Source organism: Drosophila virilis, unplaced genomic scaffold (genome assembly GCF_030788295.1).
Source record: "Drosophila virilis strain 15010-1051.87 unplaced genomic scaffold, Dvir_AGI_RSII-ME tig00001701, whole genome shotgun sequence".
Taxonomy (NCBI): domain Eukaryota; kingdom Metazoa; phylum Arthropoda; class Insecta; order Diptera; family Drosophilidae; genus Drosophila; species Drosophila virilis.
Genome location: NW_027212854.1, coordinates 130,672 through 153,259, shown reverse-complemented (window position 1 = coordinate 153,259; position 22,588 = coordinate 130,672). Strand labels below are relative to the sequence as shown.

General features: G+C 37.3%; 1 protein-coding gene across 2 annotated transcripts in view; it reads right to left on the bottom strand.

Annotated features, from left to right (window-relative positions):
• Positions 1–22,588, bottom strand: part of ORY (Occludin-Related Y) — a 232,894-nt gene that overhangs the window by 198,522 nt on the left and 11,784 nt on the right. Inside the window, exon 3 of one of the 2 annotated variants that reach the window (XM_032433352.2) lies at positions 21,501–21,639. The exons of the other annotated variant lie outside the window; for it this stretch is intronic. Coding sequence (XP_032289243.1) covers positions 21,573–21,639 — 67 coding nt within the window. The 3' untranslated portion in view covers positions 21,501–21,572. Of the gene's footprint in view, positions 1–21,500; positions 21,640–22,588 lie in introns of those variants that run through there. 2 annotated transcript variants of the gene reach the window in all.

Here is a 22,588-nt window from a genome sequence, read left to right as displayed (position 1 = left end):
TCTGCAAGGGTAAAAAATACACAAAAATAAAAATAAAAATCTGTTGGGCTAACAAGCTTTTTTATTAGCACTTAATAGCGAGAATTTAAGGATGTTATAAAAACTCCACGTTTTCTTATAAGTTCATGCAACGGGTTGATTTATTCATATGCTTATAGCAAAAGTATTGACAATATGCGAAAATGTACAATTTTTAGCGAAGCGATCGATAAGAGATCTGATATAGCAAACATACGAGATAAGAAATGCATTGCTAGCATTGATGTGCTACCCGCTTAAGACAAAGTGCAAAAGGTAAAAGAGCGCGATATCAGAAACTACGATGAGCGCAAAGCTATTAGAGCTAGATAGTTAACAGCAAATAATATTGAGCTGTTTTATGACATGCGAGAAGCGCCAAACAAAATTAAATAGTGACATTGCTTGCCTCGCAGGGCAATATGTAACTGAAATATTATGCTAACATAATACAATTTTAATTTTTAGCTGCTTAGCCGAACAGGATCGTTAAGGGGAAGCCGACACAGCTTATTGGTTGCTCGCTTTATGATTCCACTAACTCTCTTGAGGTCTCCAACGAGTGTGATGTCATCAGTTCCTTTGACCAATTCAACCAATCAAGCCAGTGGCCATTTCAAATGAGGTAAGTTCTTGTCTTTGACAAGAACGATGTCATTGAGAGCCACACCTGGTTTGGGAGTCCGCCAATTGGAACGCTGTTCCACACTGATGGGCACTTGCTGCCTGCTATCTTGACGATTAAAATTGAGCACTGACACATCTGGTTCTGTGAACGTGGCTTGTGGACTATCAGCCAAAAAATGAGCCGGCGTAAGAACATCAAGGTCTTCTGGATCTTCTCAAATGGGAAGCAGTGGTCTAGAATTAATGACGGCCGTTATGTGGCACACAAGGGTACGAAGCTCTTCGAATCCCAGTTGACCCCACAACCCGATAGAAGTGATGTTTTGCAGTTTTACCGCCGCCTCCCAAAGGCCACCAAAGTGAGGGGAGCGCCAGTTAATTGTGTCCGCCAAGCAAAAGCATAGCCTTTTGAAAACAGCTACTCAGGCAGAAATTTTTTTTGCTCCAATCGCTCGTTTTGGCGCCAACAATGTTGATGGCATTGTGAGACCAAATCTGACGTGGCTTGCCACGCGTGCATATAAAGCGCTTTAGAGCATTGAGAAATGCACACGTAAATAAATCCTTGACCAACTCCAAATAAATGGTTTTCGTGGCGAAGTAAATAAATACACTGATGTAGCATTTTATAGGAGCCTTTTTCGAGTGTCAGGTTTGGAGAAGAATGATCGGCAAACGTCCACACCAGTTATATCAAACGCTCGAGTTTCAACAAATCGCTCCTTTGGAAAATAAGCCATTACGTGCTTGCTCCGGAAACATCTGATTTGTTTACAATGCTGGAAACTGTTCTGCGGCCGCCAACCGGCTAATATTGCAGACAAATTGCTCCCAAGAAGGCTCGTGGTCCAGCATGGAGATTCCGCTCATGAAAGTGAGTGACAATGGCGATGGTAACTGGATGTTGTCTAGCCAGTATAATAGGATGACGGGCCTCATAAGGAAGGGTTGACTTTTCGAGGCACCCACCAACTCGAAGAATACCAAATTCATCCTGAAAGGGCAACAATTATGAAAGTATACTGGAACGAGCGACTAACCCCTTTGATTGCACGTTCTTTATATCATCCCAAAGAGAGCCCTTTTGAACGTTACGTAAAAGTATGAAAATCCGATTTGCAACGAACACGTTGAACTTCGACGATTCATCTCGGATCCATGAAAGACATATTGATGAATCTGACCAACAATGGAATGTACCGGTATTCATTTTAGCTTCTTCCTGCGTCAATTAGGCTACCAAAAGTGCGCGACAAAGCTCGAGTTTTGATACCGTAAGATTTTAAAGTGGAGCGGATTTAGGACAGAATAGCCGTGATGAATGATGTCCCTTTGAAACCACTTAATACAAGCTCCGTACGTGGTGATGCTAGTGTCGCACATTGTATTGCCAACCAACCGGGGAGAAGTGGATAATTGGACATACCTGAAAGTCTTTTCTGTAAGGCAGTACTTAGAGAAATTGGAAGACTCATCACAATCCAATTTTTCCTTTCAAAGAAGCTGCATAAAGATTTTGGCCTTAACGATGACTGGTCCAATAATTCATAGTGGATCGTAAAAACAAGCTATGGCGAACAGAACAGATCTCAAGGTTTAAGTGTCTGATTGGCAGCTGTGAGAGAAAACATTAATTTATCCCACGCAAGGCCCAAGGTTTTGGTAATGTCGCTTCCATCGCTAAATTTAAAAAACGACTCCTTATACATGTGCATTGCGGCGTCGCTAGCATTGATGCGCTACCCGCTTTAGACAAAGTGCAAAAGGTAAGAGCGCGATAGCAGAAACTACGATGAGCGCAAAGCGATAAGAGCTAGATAGTTAACAACAAATAATATTTAGCTGTTTTATGACATGCGAGAAGCGCCAAACAAAACAAAATAGTTGCTTGCTTGCCTCGCAGGGCAATATGTAACTGAAATGTGTCGGTTCAAACAGTTACTAAATCGTTTTTTTTTTTTTGAACAGCATCGCGCATAGTTAAAAGAACAAAAGGTGATCAAGAAGACCTAGCCGTCTAATTAATGAAATTAAAGATAACTGGTCCAATTTTGTACAAATTACAAGATAAAAGAACAATATCTGCTACAATCCAGTAATTGAAGGGTAACGTAAAAGGTGAATTCCCGGACGTTCTAAGGGCGAAGCTGTTTAATATCAAACCAAAAAGAAAAGCAGCAGCTTATTAAAATTTATAATGAAAGTGGCAAGGCATTTTTTCTATTGCTGGATACTGGTGCAGACATATCCCTATTAAAAGAAAATGTTTATATATTTTCAAATGTTAATCTAATCATATCAACCCAAATATCCCATCTGTAGAATTATCTACCAGAAAATATGTCATTCCACATGACTTTCACATAATCGGTGAATTCTCATTGTTTAAAATACAATTTAATGACCTCAGCACCAACTACAGACTTTCGGACTCGAAACCGAACTAACATACAGAAAAACTCATTCTAGATAAAATATTAGAGCCCTCTTTATCAGAATATAATAATATATACCAGGGTGCGATACTAAGAGAGGGCTATAAGTTATAGATTATCGTGAAATCAACAAAAAGCTCTTGTCAGACAAATTTCCGCTACCAAGAATAGATGATATTCTTAACCAATTAGGCAGAGCAAAATATTCCTCATGATTAGATTTAATGTGCGGTTTTCACCAAATACATGTACATGGACGACTTAGTCGTCATCGGTTGTTCCGAAAACCACACGATCAAAAACTCAACAAAAGGTTTTGACTTGTGTAGGCAACACAACCTTAAATTACATCCAGCAAAATGTTCATTTTTCATGCATGGAGTGACTTTTCTAGAAAATAAGTATACTGATCAAGGTATTTTGTATTTTGGACGCTGATAGCGCTCGAAGATTCGATGCATTATGCAAATATTAGAGACGTTTTATAAAAAACCTTGCATATTATTCACGTCACGTAACAAGATTATATAAAAAGACTGTCAAGTTTGAGTGGTCCGATGAATGCCAAAAAGCTTTCGAATATGTAAAAAGGCTCTTATGAAGCCTACTTTACTAAAATACCCAGATCTTAGCAAAGAATTTTGCATCATAACAGATGCCAGTAAACTGGCCTGCGGAGCAGCTTTGACTCAAACGTATGGAGATAAACAATTGCCCGTAGCATATGCTTCTCGTTCATTTATAAAAGGAGAAAGCAATAAAAGTACAACCGATCAAGAGTTGGCAGTAATCCACTGGTCAATAACGCATTTTCGACCATACGTATATGGCCAACATTTCACAATTAAAACAGACCATAGACTATTGACATATATGCTTTCAACGGTAAATCCAACTTCGTAATTAACGAGAAAGAGACTAGATTTAGAAGAGTATGACTTTACTGTAGAACACCTTAAGGTAGAAAATATTTTCATTGCAGATGCGTTATCAAGAATAACCATCCAAGAATTAAAAAGTACTAATAAAAATGTTTTGAAAGTCACTACAAGACTACAATATAGACAAAACATATCCTGCGCACGAAAAGAACAAGAAATTTTGCCAAGGCAAAATCTTGATAAAGATTCTAAGCCCAACGTATACGACATCATTAAAAACGACGATATGCGAAAATTAGTGACATTGCACATAACAAATACGCTATATATTTAAAACCTTGTAAAAAGGTTGTTGCAAGATTTAAGATTAGCAACGGAACTATTGACTTAGGTCAATTTTTCCAAAGGCTTGAAAAAGGAGGCGGTATATTAGGAATCAGCCAACTCAAAGTGGTACCGAGCGCAAAAATCTTTGAAAACACTTCAATAGATACTTTCAAAAATATGGACAATATATATTTAAAGAACTTAAGGGTAGCGCTACTCAAGCCGGTAACCCAAATAAATAAAGAAACAGAAAAAGAAGCAATAATGTCTACATTCCATGATGATCCTATTCAAGGTGGTCACACAGGCATTTCAAAAACGCTATCAAAAATATAAAGACATTACTATTGGAAAATATGACATTGGAAAAATATAACAAAGTAGGTACCTAACTGTCCGAAATGTCAAAAAGTTAAACAACAAAGCACACTAAGACACCAACAAACGATTTCGACAGGGTAATTGTTGACACTATAGGTCCATTACCAAGATCAGAGAAGTATGCAGTTGCAATGATTAGTGATTTAGCAAAATACCTAGTTGCCACTCCGATCCCAAATAAAAAACCAGTCGCTAAATCTATATTTGAGACTTTTATTCTGTAGTATTCGGTTTATTCGGTCCCATGTTGGGAGAAGAGGGTTCAGGGCATCCCCTAGTCGGGAGCTCCCGACTAGAACCTCTTACTTGTTTTATCTGGAAGAGCCACGGATTCAGTGAGATGAACACGTACACGTAACTCGAAGGATGAGAGCTACAAGCTCCTACTTGATGCCGTCCTGCGCAACCGCTACGGTACGAAAGCTCTCTTTGCTCTTTTGCTATAATCAATTGACAATGATATCAAATCACGGTTTGACTTGCAATGAAATAAGGAATTTATTATAATCAATTTCACAGTTTTTATATATATATTGTGTGACAAGGAAAAAATCCAACCCCCATCCGAGGAGCTTAAGCAGTTCAGACCACAAGGGCACGACCCCTGAAGTCCTCTATACTCCGGTAGATATCTTTAGCCGGCTCAACGGCTAGGGCAGTACAAGACAAACGGTGAGCCACAGGGACTAGGCAACACTACGCACATCTGCAGCGTAAGTGTTAATTATTGCACTTATTGAACTTATTTCCGTATTGGTATAGTCAGTTTTGATTATTTTGTTTTAGCGATTTGAGCGATTCGCTGATCGCTTTTTGTGCACTTTCAAGTAGGTTGTTGATTTTGCAGCTCTCGAAATTTAAATTTAAAAAACGACTCCTTATACTTGTGCATTGCGGCGTCGCTAGCATTGATGCGCTACCCGCTTAAGACAAAGTGCAAAAGGTAAGAGCGCGATAGCAGAAACTACGATGAGCGCAAAGCGATAAGAGCTAGATAGTTAACAACAAATAATATTTAGCTGTTTTATGACATGCGAGAAGCGCCAAACAAAACAAAATAGTTGCTTGCTTGCCTCGCAGGGCAATATGTAACTGAAATGTGTCGGTTCAAACAGTTACTAAATCGTTTTTTTTTTTTGAACAGCATCGCGCATAGTTAAAAGAACAAAAGGTGATCAAGAAGACCTAGCCGTCTAATTAATGAAATTAAAGATAACTGGTCCAATTTTGTACAAATTACAAGATAAAAGAACAATATCTGCTACAATCCAGTAATTGAAGGGTAACGTAAAAGGTGAATTCCCGGACGTTCTAAGGGCGAAGCTGTTTAATATCAAACCAAAAAGAAAAGCAGCAGCTTATTAAAATTTATAATGAAAGTGGCAAGGCATTTTTTCTATTGCTGGATACTGGTGCAGACATATCCCTATTAAAAGAAAATGTTTATATATTTTCAAATGTTAATCTAATCATATCAACCCAAATATCCCATCTGTAGAATTATCTACCAGAAAATATGTCATTCCACATGACTTTCACATAATCGGTGAATTCTCATTGTTTAAAATACAATTTAATGACCTCAGCACCAACTACAGACTTTCGGACTCGAAACCGAACTAACATACAGAAAAACTCATTCTAGATAAAATATTAGAGCCCTCTTTATCAGAATATAATAATATATACCAGGGTGCGATACTAAGAGAGGGCTATTAGTTATAGATTATCGTGAAATCAACAAAAAGCTCTTGTCAGACTAATTTCCGCTACCAAGAATAGATGATATTCTTAACCAATTAGGCAGAGCAAAATATTCCTCATGCTTAGATTTAATGTGCGGTTTTCACCAAATACATGTACATGGACGACTTAGTCGTCATCGGTTGTTCCGAAAACCACACGATCAAAAACTCAACAAAAGGTTTTGACTTGTGTAGGCAACACAACCTTAAATAACATCCAGCAAAATGTTCATTTTTCATGCATGGAGTGACTTTTCTAGAACATAAGTGTACTGATCAAGGTATTTTGTATTTTGGACGCTGATAGCGCTCGAAGATTCGATGCATTATGCAAATATTAGAGACGTTTTATAAAAAACCTTGCATATTATTCACGTCACGTAACAAGATTATATAAAAAGACTGTCAAGTTTGAGTGGTCCGATGAATGCTTTCGAATATGTAAAAAGGCTCTTATGAAGCCTACTTTACTAAAATACCCAGATCTTAGCAAAGAATTTTGCATCATAACAGATGCCAGTAAACTGGCCTGCGGAGCAGCTTTGACTCAAACGTATGGAGATAAACAATTGCCCGTAGCATATGCTTCTCGTTCATTTATAAAAGGAGAAAGCAATAAAAGTACAACCGATCAAGAGTTGGCAGTAATCCACTGGTCAATAACGCATTTTCGACCATACGTATATGGCCAACATTTAACAATTAAAACAGACCATAGACTATTGACATATCTGCTTTCAACGGTAAATCCAACTTCGTAATTAACGAGAAAGAGACTAGATTTAGAAGAGTATGACTTTACTGTAGAACACCTTAAGGTAGAAAATATTTTCATTGCAGATGCGTTATCAAGAATAACCATCCAAGAATTAAAAAGTACTAATAAAAATGTTTTGAAAGTCACTACAAGACTACAATATAGACAAAACATATCCTGCGCACGAAAAGAACAAGAAATTTTGCCAAGGCAAAATCTTGATAAAGATTCTAAGCCCAACGTATACGACATCATTAAAAACGACGATGTGCGAAAATTAGTGACATTGCACATAACAAATACGCTATATATTTAAAAACCTGGTAAAAAGGTTGTTGCAAGAATTAAGATTAGCGACCTTTATACTAACGGAACTATCGACTTAGGTCAATTTCTCCAAAGGCTTGAAAAAGGAGGCGGTATATTAGGAATCAGCCAACTCAAAGTGGTACTGAGCGCATAAATCTTTGAAAACACTTCAATAGATACTTTCAAAAATATGGACAATATATATTTAAAGAACTTAAGGGTAGCGCTACTCAAGCCGGTAACCCAAATAAATAAAGAAACAGAAAAAGAAGCAATAATGTCTACATTCCATGATGATCCAATTCAAGGTGGTCACACAGGCATTTCAAAAACGCTATCAAAAAAATATAAAGACATTACTATTGGAAAAATATGACATTGGAAAAATATAACAAAGTAGGTACCTAGCTGTCCGAAATATCAAAAAGTTAAACAACAAAGCACACTAAGACACCAACAAACGATTTCGACAGGGTAATTGTTGACACTATAGGTCCATTACCAAGATCAGAGAAGTATGCAGTTGCAATGATTAGTGATTTAGCAAAATACCTAGTTGCCACTCCGATCCCAAATAAAAAACACTGTCGCTAAAGCTATATTTGAGACTTTTATTCTGTAGTATTCGGTTTATTCGGTCCTATGTTGGGAGAAGAGGGTTCAGGGCATCCCCTAGTCGGGAGCTCCCGACTAGAACCTCTTACTTGTTTTATCTGGAAGAGCCACGGATTCAGTGAGATGTGCACGTACACGTAACTCGAAGGCTGAGACCTACAAGCTCAATCAATTTCACAGTTTTTATATATATATTGTGTGACAAGGAAAAAATCCAACCCCCATCCGAGGAGCTTAAGCAGTTCAGACCACAAGGGCACGACCCCTGAAGTCCTCTATACTCCGGTAGATATCTTTAGCCGGCTCAACGGCTAGGGCAGTACAAGACAAACGGTGAGCCACAGGGACTAGGCAAACCCTACGCACATCTGCAGCGTAAGTGTTAATTATTGCACTTGTTGAACGCGGCGTATTTCCGTATTGGTATAGTCAGTTTTGATTATTTTGTTTTAGCGATTTGAGCGATTCGCTGATCTCTTTTTGTGCACTTTCAAGTAGGTTCTTGATTTTGCAGCTCTCTTGTTTTCAGCTGCTTATTAAATATAAATTCGAGTCTCCACCCAATCGACGATTAGAGCCTTAATTTTTGTAGATGCCCGTGTGTCCGTGTGTCCAAAAACCTCAAAAAAATCGTATGCAAGTTTTTGTGTCTCAAATTTTGTCTGACACCACTTGTGAGTCATTAGCAGCGTATATTGCTAGCAAACATTCAATAGGCGTGTGAATAACCAAATTTAATTTCTTCACCCCTTTTATATAGCATCAAAATTAATGCTTTACAGGATCTGTTCTTAATAATTTGTGATCCAACACTTCACGAGTTTAAGCAAAAAAAAGCGAAACCAGCCTTTCCTTATCACCCTTCCGGTCCCCTCGATACAAGGTACCATAACAGCACCAACCCATACTTCGTCTTCCAACCAATTTTACATTCATTTTCAGAATGTCAAAGGCTCATTTCAAAGCTAAAAAATCTTTTTAAGGCTGTCACTTCCTTCGATTCAGATATAAAAGCATTTTCAGAAATATGCTTAAATTCAACCATATCTGATTTTAAAGATTTTTCGAGCAACCGACTCGAGGAGGTGGGGTATGAATCACCGTAAAATCGACTTTCCAGTCAGAAACTTTCTGTTTTACACCGCCTACTGATGCTGAGGAATTCTATTCTACATGATCTTATGTTTGGTTTGACTTGTGTAGGCAACACAACCTTAAATAACATCCAGCAAAATGTTCATTTTTCATGCATGGAGTGACTTTTCTAGAACATAAGTGTACTGATCAAGGTATTTTGTATTTTGGACGCTGATAGCGCTCGAAGATTCGATGCATTATGCAAATATTAGAGACGTTTTATAAAAAACCTTGCATATTATTCACGTCACGTAACAAGATTATATAAAAAGACTGTCAAGTTTGAGTGGTCCGATGAATGCCAAAAAGCTTTCGAATATGTAAAAAGGCTCTTATGAAGCCTACTTTACTAAAATACCCAGATCTTAGCAAAGAATTTTGCATAACAGATGCCAGTAAACTGGCCTGCGGAGCAGCTTTGACTCAAACGTATGGAGATAAACAATTGCCCGTAGCATATGCTTCTCGTTCATTTATAAAAGGAGAAAGCAATAAAAGTACAACCGATCAAGAGTTGGCAGTAATCCACTGGTCAATAACGCATTTTCGACCATACGTATATGGCCAACATTTAACAATTAAAACAGACCATAGACTATTGACATATCTGCTTTCAACGGTAAATCCAACTTCGTAATTAACGAGAAAGAGACTAGATTTAGAAGAGTATGACTTTACTGTAGAACACCTTAAGGTAGAAAATATTTTCATTGCAGATGCGTTATCAAGAATAACCATCCAAGAATTAAAAAGTACTAATAAAAATGTTTTGAAAGTCACTACAAGACTACAATATAGACAAAACATATCCTGCGCACGAAAAGAACAAGAAATTTTGCCAAGGCAAAATCTTGATAAAGATTCTAAGCCCAACGTATACGACATCATTAAAAACGACGATGTGCGAAAATTAGTGACATTGCACATAACAAATACGCTATATATTTAAAAACCTGGTAAAAAGGTTGTTGCAAGAATTAAGATTAGCGACCTTTATACTAACGGAACTATCGACTTAGGTCAATTTCTCCAAAGGCTTGAAAAAGGAGGCGGTATATTAGGAATCAGCCAACTCAAAGTGGTACTGAGCGCAAAAATCTTTGAAAACACTTCAATAGATACTTTCAAAAATATGGACAATATATATTTAAAGAACTTAAGGGTAGCGCTACTCAAGCCGGTAACCCAAATAAATAAAGAAACAGAAAAAGAAGCAATAATGTCTACATTCCATGATGATCCAATTCAAGGTGGTCACACAGGCATTTCAAAAACGCTATCAAAAAAATATAAAGACATTACTATTGGAAAAATATGACATTGGAAAAATATAACAAAGTAGGTACCTAGCTGTCCGAAATATCAAAAAGTTAAACAACAAAGCACACTAAGACACCAACAAACGATTTCGACAGGGTAATTGTTGACACTATAGGTCCATTACCAAGATCAGAGAAGTATGCAGTTGCAATGATTAGTGATTTAGCAAAATACCTAGTTGCCACTCCGATCCCAAATAAAAAACACTGTCGCTAAAGCTATATTTGAGACTTTTATTCTGTAGTATTCGGTTTATTCGGTCCTATGTTGGGAGAAGAGGGTTCAGGGCATCCCCTAGTCGGGAGCTCCCGACTAGAACCTCTTACTTGTTTTATCTGGAAGAGCCACGGATTCAGTGAGATGTGCACGTACACGTAACTCGAAGGGTGAGACCTACAAGCTCAATCAATTTCACAGTTTTTATATATATATTGTGTGACAAGGAAAAAATCCAACCCCCATCCGAGGAGCTTAAGCAGTTCAGACCACAAGGGCACGACCCCTGAAGTCCTCTATACTCCGGTAGATATCTTTAGCCGGCTCAACGGCTAGGGCAGTACAAGACGAACGGTGAGCCACAGGGACTAGGCAAACCCTACGCACATCTGCAGCGTAAGTGTTAATTATTGCACTTATTGAACGCGGCGTATTTCCGTATTGGTATAGTCAGTTTTGATTATTTTGATTTAGCGATTTGAGCGATTCGCTGATCTCTTTTTGTGCACTTTCAAGTAGGTTCTTGATTTAGCAGCTCTCTTGTTTTCAGCTGCTTATTAAATATAAATTCGAGTCTCCACCCAATCGACGATTAGAGCCTTAATTTTTGTAGATGCCCGTGTGTCCGTGTGTCCAAAAACCTCAAAAAAATCGTATGCAAGTTTTTGTGTCTCAAATTTTGTCTGACACCACTTGTGAGTCATTAGCAGCGTATATTGGTAGCAAACATTCAATAGGCGTGTGAATAACCAAATTTAATTTCTTCACCCCTTTTATATAGCATCAAAATTAATGCTTTACAGGATCTGTTCTTAATAATTTGTGATCCAACACTTCACGAGTTTAAGCAAAAAAAAGCGAAACCAGCCTTTCCTTATCACCCTTCCGGTCCCCTCGATACAAGGTACCATAACAGCACCAACCCATACTTCGTCTTCCAACCAATTTTACATTCATTTTCAGAATGTCAAAGGCTCATTTCAAAGCTAAAAAATCTTTTTAAGGCTGTCACTTCCTTCGATTCAGATATAAAAGCATTTTCAGAAATATGCTTAAATTCAACCATATCTGATTTTAAAGATTTTTCGAGCAACCGACTCGAGGAGGTGGGGTATGAATCACCGTAAAATCGACTTTCCAGTCAGAAACTTTCTGTTTTACACCGCCTACTGATGCTGAGGAATTCTATTCTACATGATCTTATGTTTGGTTTGACTTGTGTAGGCAACACAACCTTAAATTACATCCAGAAAAATGTTCATTTTTCATGCACGGAGTGACTTTTCTAGAACATAAGTGTACTGATCAAGTTATTTTGTATTTTGGACGCTGATAGCGCTCGAAGATTCGATGCATTATGCAAATATTAGAGACGTTTTATAAAAACCTTGCATATTATTCACGTCACGTAACAAGATTATATAAAAAGACTGTCAAGTTTGAGTGGTCCGATGAATGCCAAAAAGCTTTCGAATGTGTAAAAAGGCTCTTATGAAGCCTACTTTACTAAAATACCCAGATCTTAGCAAAGAATTTTGCATCATAACAGATGCCAGTAAACTGGCCTGCGGAGCAGCTTTGACTCAAACGTATGGAAATAAACAATTGCCCGTAGCATATGCTTCTCGTTCATTTACAAAAGGAGAATGCAATAAAAGTACAACCGATCAAGAGTTGGCAGTAATCCACTGGTCAATAACGCATTTTCGACCATACGTATATGGCCAATATTTCACAATTAAAACAGACCATAGACTATTGACATATCTGCTTTCAACGGTAAATCCAACTTCGTAATTAACGACAAAGAGACTAGATTTAGAAGAGTATGACTTTACTGTAGAACACCTTAAGGTAGAAAATATTTTCATTGCAGATGCATTATCAAGAATAACCATCCAAGAATTAAAAAGTACTAATAAAAATGTTTTGAAAGTCACTACAAGACTACAATATAGACAAAACATATCCTGCGCACGAAAAGAACAAGAAAGTTTGCTAAGGCAAAATCTTGATAAAGATTCTAAGCCCAACGTATACGACATCATTAAAAACGACGATATGCGAAAATTAGTGACATTGCACATAACAAATACGCTATATATTTAAAAACCTGGTAAAAAGGTTGTTGCAAGAATTAAGATTAGCGACCTTTATACTAACGGAACTATCGACTTAGGTCAATTTTTCCAAAGGCTTGAAAAAGGAGGCGGTATATTAGGAATCAGCCAACTCAAAGTGGTACCGAGCGCAAAAATCTTTGAAAACACTTCAATAGATACTTTCAAAAATATGGACAATATATATTTAAAGAACTTAAGGGTAGCGCTACTCAAGCCGGTAACCCAAATAAATAAAGAAACAGAAAAAGAAGCAATAATGTCTACATTCCACGATGATCCTATTCATGGTGGTCACACAGGCATTTCAAAAACGATATCAAAAATATAAAGACGTTACTATTGGAAAAATATGACATTGGAAAAATATAACAAAGTAGGTACCTAACTGTCCGAAATGTCAAAAAGTTAAACAACAAAGCACACTAAGACACCAACAAACGATTTCGACAGGGTAATTGTTGACACTATAGGTCCATTACCAAGATCAGAGAAGTATGCAGTTGCAATGATTAGTGATTTAGCAAAATACCTAGTTGCCACTCCGATCCCAAATAAAAAACACTGTCGCTAAATCTATATTTGAGACTTATTCTGTAGTATTCGGTTTATTCGGTCCCATGTTGGGAGAAGAGGGTTCAGGGCATCCCCTAGTCGGGAGCTCCCGACTAGAACCTCTTACTTGTTTTATCTGGAAGAGCCACGGATTCAGTGAGATGAACACGTACACGTAACTTGAAGGGTGAGACCTACAAGCTCTTACTTGATGCCGTCCTGCGCAACCGCTACGGTACGAAAGCTCTCTTTGCTCTTTTGCTATAATCAATTGACAATGATATCAAATCACGGTTTGACTTGCAATGAAATAAGGAATTTATTATAATCAATTTCACAGTTTTTATATATATATTGTGTGACAAGGAAAAAATCCAACCCCCATCCGAGGAGCTTAAGCAGTTCAGACCACAAGGGCACGACCCCTGAAGTCTTCTATACTCCGGTAGATATCTTTAGCCGGCTCAACGGCTAGGGCAGTACAAGACAAACGGTGAGCCACAGGGACTAGGCAAACACTACGCACATCTGCAGCGTAAGTGTTAATTATTGCACTTATTGAAGGCGGCGTATTTCCGTATTGGTATAGTCAGTTTTGATTATTTTGTTTTAGCGATTTGAGCGATTCGCTGATCTCTTTTTGTGCACTTTCAAGTAGGTTCTTGATTTTGCAGCTCTCGAGTTTTCAGCTGCTTATTAAATATAAATTCGAGTCTCCACCCAATCGACGATTAGAGCCCTAATTTTTGTAGATGCCCGTGTGTCCGTGTGTCCAAAAACCTCAAAAAAATCGTATGCAAGTTTTTGTGTCTCAAATTTTGTCTGACACCACTTGTGAGTCATTAGCAGCGTATATTGCTAGCAAACATTCAATAGGCGTGTGAATAACCAAATTTAATTTCTTCACCCCTTTTATATAGCATCAAAATTAATGCTTTACAGGATCTGTTCTTAATCATTTGTGATCCAACACTTCACGAGTTTAAGCAAAAAAAAGCGAAACCAGCCTTTCCTTATCACCCTTCCCATACTTCGTCTTCCAACCAATTTTACATTCATTTTCAGAATGTCAAAGGCTCATTTCAAAGCTTAAAAATCTTTTTAATCGACTTTCCAGTCAGAAACTTTCTGTTTTACACCGCCTACTGATGCTGTTTATAGTGTTTAGTGATTTTAATTTAGCAAACATCGGTCATTAATCACTGATAAAATTTAACTAGTACCCTCAGACCAGCACTACTTCATAGATTGGATACCCTTGTTTGTTTCAAATCAATTCATTTTCTAATAATTTAAATAAAACTCTTGATCTTTTATTTGTCAACGACTACCTCCATTAAATCTGCCTGAGGATGTATATCATCCTATTTTAGGGGTTGCAACATTCAATTAGAATCGTCTCATTTCGCATTCATCAGCTACCAATTATACCGCCGTTACTTTCGCAAAGGAAACTACTATTCCTTGCTTTATCAATTGATTCTTCAAAACTTCCCTGGTTCACTTTTCAACCAAATAAAATATTAAGTCTAATTTTGGTTCGAGTCTTGACGTGGCTGTCTTTTTATTTATTTTCTTAATCGTTGCAAAAGGCAATTCAATCAAAACCCTCTTTTTCTCTCCGAACGGATAATGAATGCGAAATAACTCCAGCGCAAACGGCAGAAACGACGAAGGTTTATGCACCGCGGAGCTGTGAGTTAAAGCAAATTAGTGTTAAAGACGGGAGAAGCGTTCGATAGTCGACACCGCGGAAAATCAACGAGAGAAAGTCGAGGTTAGCAGAAACAGAATCTGTTCGATTTATCTGAATTAACACTTAAAAGCTATATAAATATTATCCGATAAACGCATGCAGTTGTATTTTGGATGTTAGAAATAAGCTACTGATAATTTTATTGCATTAAGATCTGAAAATTTTAACTTAATATTTAAAATATTGTAACGATGCAGGTGGATGAAATAATTGTATTAATGGTCGGAGACGATTCTTATTCTAAAAAAGACTGCAAAAAAGTTTCTATTAATTGCTTTAAGTGCGGACAGCCAGGGGATTTCCCGCAAGCTGCAAAGTTAAAATTGCGATAAGACATGAAAATAGCCTAATAGCAGTTTTACTTCAACAGGACTTGAGCTTAAAGGTGCGGATGTAGATGTAAAATTCAAAGGTCTTGTGGATACAGGTGCCGATTTGTGTTTACTTCACAGAAGCGTATTCCTAAAACATGTAAATTTAAGAGTAAGTGGCTTTTCAAAACGTTTACCTGGCATGGGGGAAAGTCAAGCTCTAGCATTTGCAAGAATTACCATTCCTGTAACCATTGACATGATTGAAATGCAGATGGATTTCCTCGTTATTCCAGATGAGGACATTATGTTTGGAACAATTTCGGGAAGATCTAACCTTTTAACATATTGACATGCAGGTCACTAAAAACGGAACGCAGTTTGTTCGTTGAATCAAACAATAACGTTAAAATTGATTAAATTGATAGAATTCGGTTTTGGTTGCAAAGAAAAATGGGCAGCAATGATTGTTTTGACTATAGGAAGCTTAGCGAAAAATTGTTTGAGATAATTTTCCATTCGACTAATTTAAGCAATGGTTTCTTTCACGTCCCAGTAAATGCAGACTTGCAAAAATACACTACCTTTGTTACTTAGACCGGTCAATATGAATTTTTGTATGTACCGCTTGGAATTTCAAACTGACCAGCAGTATTTAGACGATTGATAATGCCTTTTTTTCGCGACTTAGTTAAGAGTTATGACGCAGTTTAATACATGGATGACGTTATCATTCCAAGTAAGAATATAAACGAGGGAGTCTAGTAACTAAAAGTTTTCATAATGGCTGCTAAAAATGGAATGCGGATAAACTGAACCAAGTGCCAGTTGTTGCAGACAAAAGTAGTAGACAGCTCAATTAGGCTAATTAACGAAATGACTGAGGCAGTAGCTAATGTTCCTATACCAAGGGACAAAAAAGCTATTCATCGATTTTTTGGAGTTACATCATTTTTCCGAAAATTTATTGAGGGCTATGCTGTTATTGCTAAGTCATTATCCGACTTGTTACGGAAGGACTCCAAGTTTGAATTCAATGATCAATATCAGGTTGCATTTGAGCAGTTAAAGGTTGCTTTGACTAGCCAACCTGTTTTGAAGTTATAAAGTCCACTGAGGGTAGCGCGCTGGGCAATGCACCTGCAGGACTATCTATCGATCTGGTTCAAAGATAAGGCTCTAAGCCATGTTTCGTGATATATGCTGACTAGCACTATCGTACACCGGTTAAGAGAAGCGCAATTATCGGACAAATGGGTGAAAACTATACGTAGTCTTGTTGAACAGAGAGCATATGAAGAATATTACATAGAAAATAAGTTTGGTTTAAGGACCCAAACAGAAAGCTTGTTATAGTACCAACCCATATGGTACAGGCTTAAAGCTCAAGTAGGAAGGTATCAGTAAAGGTATGAGATAGAAAAAACGGTAGGTACAGAAGACCCGTGAAAAACGTTAATAGTGGAGAGTTCATGAAACCATGGCTATTTGTCAAGCCAAGGCGAACTGTCCGCCAGGACAGCCGCGTAGTGGCTGTAGTCGTCTCTAATAGGGTCACTGATAAATTGGCTGTGAAAAGGGGAATAGGTAACCGGACGTTCAAATAAAACGTTTCCATCGGTCGTTGATACTGTTAGAAAACTGTGTTCTTTATGGTGTAATTTAACTAGGCTTTAAGCATTAAATTTTAATATATAAATATTGTAATGAACAATTAGAAAGAAACTCGTTTTGTCAACTATTAATAAATAAATAAAATAATAATTTTTCATCAAAATCAACTTAATATAAACCACATTTATCAAGATCATGTAGGTGTCGATATGAATTTCGAAACATTTCTACAAATTTGTCAATTATCCCGGAAAAATAATTATGGGCTCGCTTTGATTAGCAAGGATGACGCAATAGAGAATGGAAGATTTAGAACAGGATATGATAAATTCATTAGAGGATTAATTGTAGGTCTATCTAATGATCAGCTTAATAGAGAGTCCAAACGGATTAAAATTTAAAACTATTTACTTATACGCAAAATCATTATTTCAACCAAAATATGAATACTTAAAAAATCTAGTGATATTTCACGTTTTCTATGAACGAAGGTGTTATACAACCTGAGAAAGCTAAGGATAGCTCGATAATGTTATTTGATGATTTAGCATGTGAAAAACAAGATAATATACGTTCATACTTTTGTATTGGTCGATATAAAAACATGGACACATTTTGTTTATGTCAAACATATACACGTATACCAAAGAATCTTGTGCGCGATGCCAATTGTAATAATATTGTTCAATCAAGATCAACTTAATAGGAATAATAAGGAATATGAAGCATATTTATTAAGATCATGTGGGTATCGATATGAATTTCTAAACATTCATTCAAATTTATCAATTATGCTGGAAAAATAAATGTTGGTGTCTTTTGATTAGCGAGGATGACGCAATAGACAATGGAAGATATAGAATAGGAGGATTATATTATACAAATTTTGTTGTGCTTGTCTATAAACAGAAGAAATTGAATATACCAATTAAACGAAGTGAGAATTGTGGAGTGAAATAAACCCAAAATGTTTTTATTTGCGTAACGGGAAGAAATGCAGAAATACAGTGAGCAACAGTTAACAACGTAGATTGCAAACACAGCACCACTCCAAGAAGTTTCAGTAACCACGTCCAACAATAGTGGAGTGTAGGATGCAACGCGGAAAAGCAGTCAACAGGATGATCGGCTTACAACAGGAGACACCGGTCAAGCGTCGTCGATTGTAGGTCTATCTAATGATCAGCTTAATAGAGAATCCAAACGGATTAAAATTTAAAACTATTTACTTATACGCAAAATCATTATTTCAACCAAAATATGAATACTTAAAAAATCTAGTGATATTTCACGTTTTCTATGAACGAAGGTGTTATACAACCTGAGAAAGCTAAGGATAGCTCGATAATGATATTTGATGATTTAGCATGTGAAAAACAAGATAATATACGTTCATACTTTTGTATTGGTCGATATAAAAACATGGACACATTTTGTTTATGTCAAACATATACACGTATACCAAAGCATCTTGTGCGCGATGCCAATTTTAATAATATTGTTCAATCAAGATCAACTTAATAGGAATAATAAGGAATATGAAGCATATTTATTAAGATCATGTGGGTATCGATATGAATTTCTAAACATTTATTCAAATTTATCAATTATGCTGGAAAAATAAATGTTGGTGTCTTTTGATTAGCGAGGATGACGCAATAGACAATGGAAGATATAGAATAGGAGGATTATATTATACAAATTTTGTTGTGCTTGTCTATAAACAGAAGAAATTGAATATACCAATTAAACGAAGTGAGAATTGTGGAGTGAAATAAACCCAAAATGTTTTTGTTTGCGTAACGGGAAGAAATGCAGAAATACAGTGAGCAACAGTTAACAACGTAGATTGCAAACACAGCACCACTCCAAGAAGTTTCAGTAACCACGTCCAACAATAGTGGAGTGTAGGATGCAACGCGGAAAAGCAGTCAACAGGATGATCGGCTTACAACAGGAGACACCGGTCAAGCGTCGTCGATTGCTTGCAAATGGGAGAATATTCGACTAGAGGAGAATATTCGACTGCCCAGGTAATTAATCTGTAATCAGTAATCTGTGTGCAATGCGGCTCAGGGAAAAGGATAGAGGCGCTACCCGGACAGTTAGTGGGTGGCAACGCCAGCGAAGTCCACAAAGTCAACAGGGTATTATCGCAACAACAATGACCGGTGAGGACTATTATGCTGCGAAGATAGACAGCGGCGCGACCCTATGCTTCATAAGACAAGGTGATCCTTGGGAGGGAGAAAACTCAGAAAGGGGCAAAAGTTGGAGGACCCGCAAGCGATGACAAACGTTCGGGAAGGTGAAAAAATCTGCCAAGCGGAGAGAATTCCAGAGGCGCGTTCGGGCAATAAGAGCGTGTCTACGGTACCAGTGAGAGCGCCGAAACGGATGAGTACAAGAATAATATGTCTTGGATCTTTTCATCTTGAAGTTGTATATCGATCCGCTTTATCCATGATTGTTTTGGATATCTTTAAGCTAGTTGTTTCCATCTCACGTGCTCCATATGATGGCACGGTTTAAGGTATCGACCTGTTCCATTCTAGAGCCTGAGCTGTGAATTAGTTCGATATCGAACTCTTGAAAACGCAACCATCATCGTGCAATTTATGGTATAAGCTCCTGTTTTTCCATTGATGTTCTTAAATTACAATCAGTAAAAAAAAAATCTCTCAAACATTCGACCACTGCTAATGCTTCAAGTTCATAGACATGAAAGTATCACTTGCAAGTACTGGTTTAGATACGGGGCATTGCTTCAATTCGTTGAATGCACCCTTCTGTTGTTGATTCCACATTAATTGCTGATTTTTACTTAGTAGCATAAGTAACGGGCTCAGATATAGCATAACCTGCTACAAATTTTCGAAAATATCCACTGAGACCCAAAAACTTTCTTAATTTATTCACGTTACTTGGCTTAGCAAACATAGAGATTGGTCTTTATGTCACCTGGACTGATACCTTTTGGATGTATCTGATGTCCTAAAAATGTTATTGTCTGCTTATATAACCCACACTTGTCGATATTCAGTGTGAAGCCGCATATTTTTTTAAAACGTGTAACCACGCGCAAGCTTTTCATGCATATCGTCCAATGAGTTGCTTCCAATACGAATGTTATCCATATAGTGTAGCATATCACCTTTACGAACACAGCTGGCGAGTTCTTCAATCCAAATGGCATGCGTTTGAATTGAAAAAGTCCATCTGTGGTAATAAACGACTTTTGATTATCAGGGGCTATTTCAACCTGATAATAACCGCTATTTGAATTTAACGATGAGAAACATTTAAAACGTTTGGCTTCTTGTAAACGCTCTTCCATGTTGGGAACTGGAGAGTTTTTCTTTCAGCTCCAAGAAGCAGTTCTTGATTAGTACAATAGGACTGGCATATTCAGATGTTGACATTGCGATTATATCTTTTTGCAAGAGTTCATCAATCATGGCGGTGACAATATCTCGCTTCGGTTCAATTATGCGTTAGATGCTTGAGAAACAATATGTCCTCCCTCAAGGGTAATTCTGACCACTTGAAAACACATCAGAGTACTTACCCAATAATGTGTGCATTAGCTATTTATCAGCTTCGTACTTAAAATTAGAAAGAAGCTTAGCAAACTTGGAATCAAACTCGTTGCAATAAAAACATTTGCGTGTTGCATTTGGGTTCATTGGCTTTGAATTTTTCTCAAGCCCTTGTTCCAGTGATATGCCTCAACTACTTTGTAGACACGATCAATAAACTGATTGACCGAAATGGCATTCTAATCTCGGGCAACGTGTTAGCAATTTTCTTGACCGAAGCTTGACATGTGGCTGTGCTTTGTTGATACTCATCATCCACCTCGCTTTCTGTATCTTGCACCAAGTTGTTGCGGTTGCGAACTCAAAATTTGTCCACTAACACTAGCGCATTGCGTGCTTATAAATTTTACTTAATCCTTCTATTTCATTTTGTAGCTGATAAAGTGATCCTCCCCTCCCTCTTCCCCATAGCTTTGTCGCTGTCACAACAGGAATTTTAGCTGATCAAACCCATTGCATATTTCCAAAATTGTTATTTTGTTTTTTAATTTTTGTTCTCGAAGCTTTCGTACATAATGATGCCAACTCTTTTGTCAATCGCGTCTCCGCCACAGCAATCGCAATGTGTGTTGTGAAATTCAATGGTTATATATACTCCGATGCTGCAGAAAACGTACGTATTAAACAGTATGACGTTAAGATCAGGAGAACTTATCCCAGCTTGCAGTAATCTTTGTCACTTAAACCTTTGGGAACATATCCCACAGCAAACTTCTCATCCAGAATTCTTTGCATTTTTTCTAAAGTAAGATACGCTTATACAAACATAAGTAAATGATAGAATAGTTTAATGTGTTAACTTCAAAGATTTGGTTGTATCTTAGATTCTTAAGAAGCGTCCGTGGTCCTTTATTGGCTTACTGGATTTTCTCTAGTTGTGCTTAACTCAATACTTCTTCGCCTAATTATCGATTTGCTGTGAATGGAAATGGGTTAAGATAATAATAACATCAACAGAAATAATTAAGAGAAAATAATGAATACTAATGAAGTTAAGAAACGCCATATGTAATGTTAAAACCAAATTAGAAGAGAGGTTGTTTTGAATTTATATAGAAAGTCGAATAAATTTTTAAGCTTAGAGGCAAGTCTGACTCCCTACTATTGTAACAGTAAGGGCAGATGAGTATGTTTAAGATAAATGTTTTTACCATATTGCTGGATAGCATTCATATTGTAATTATGGAAACGACATCAGAAGTTGAGGACGTGAGAACAGACACAGTACAAATTAGGGGTGCTAGGGGGCATTCCTGAGAATACGAAGTATCATTATCATGCATAGCAATAACGCATTTTAAAACAGTGGATATCATTTTTCGTTGATCGTTCGGCTATGTAGAAGCAATGCCACACCAGTACCCATATCGACTACTAACCATAGCCTTCACTACGACCCCCCTTTGACTTTCTCTATCCTCTAATTGGGCTACATTGTTGTGTAGAGAGGGTACGAGGCATACAAAGGCGTGGCACTAAGGTTGCCTTAAGACCCACGAGAGTTACACCAGAGTACATTTAAGGCTAGAACGCAGCAGCTGCTATTCAATTATTCAATTCCGTTATGCGCAACAAAAATTATATTGAGATATATAATGCTTGAATGACACACATGAAGACTAAGAAGCACAATTATGAGAACAAGGTAATTACCGATCAATCTACAATAAATGAGCCTTTTAATCTGAAACGTATCAAGTATTTACTCGAAGGCTCTCAGAGTACTTGTAGACAAAGTAAATTCGCAGTTGTCTCTCGGCTGTGAGCAAGACGTTTTCGACGAGTTAGCTTGCAATAGCTTACGCTGAGCCATATGCAACAAACCTTATCATGAATTTTTTCCTCGTAATGTCTGGGATAGCGTA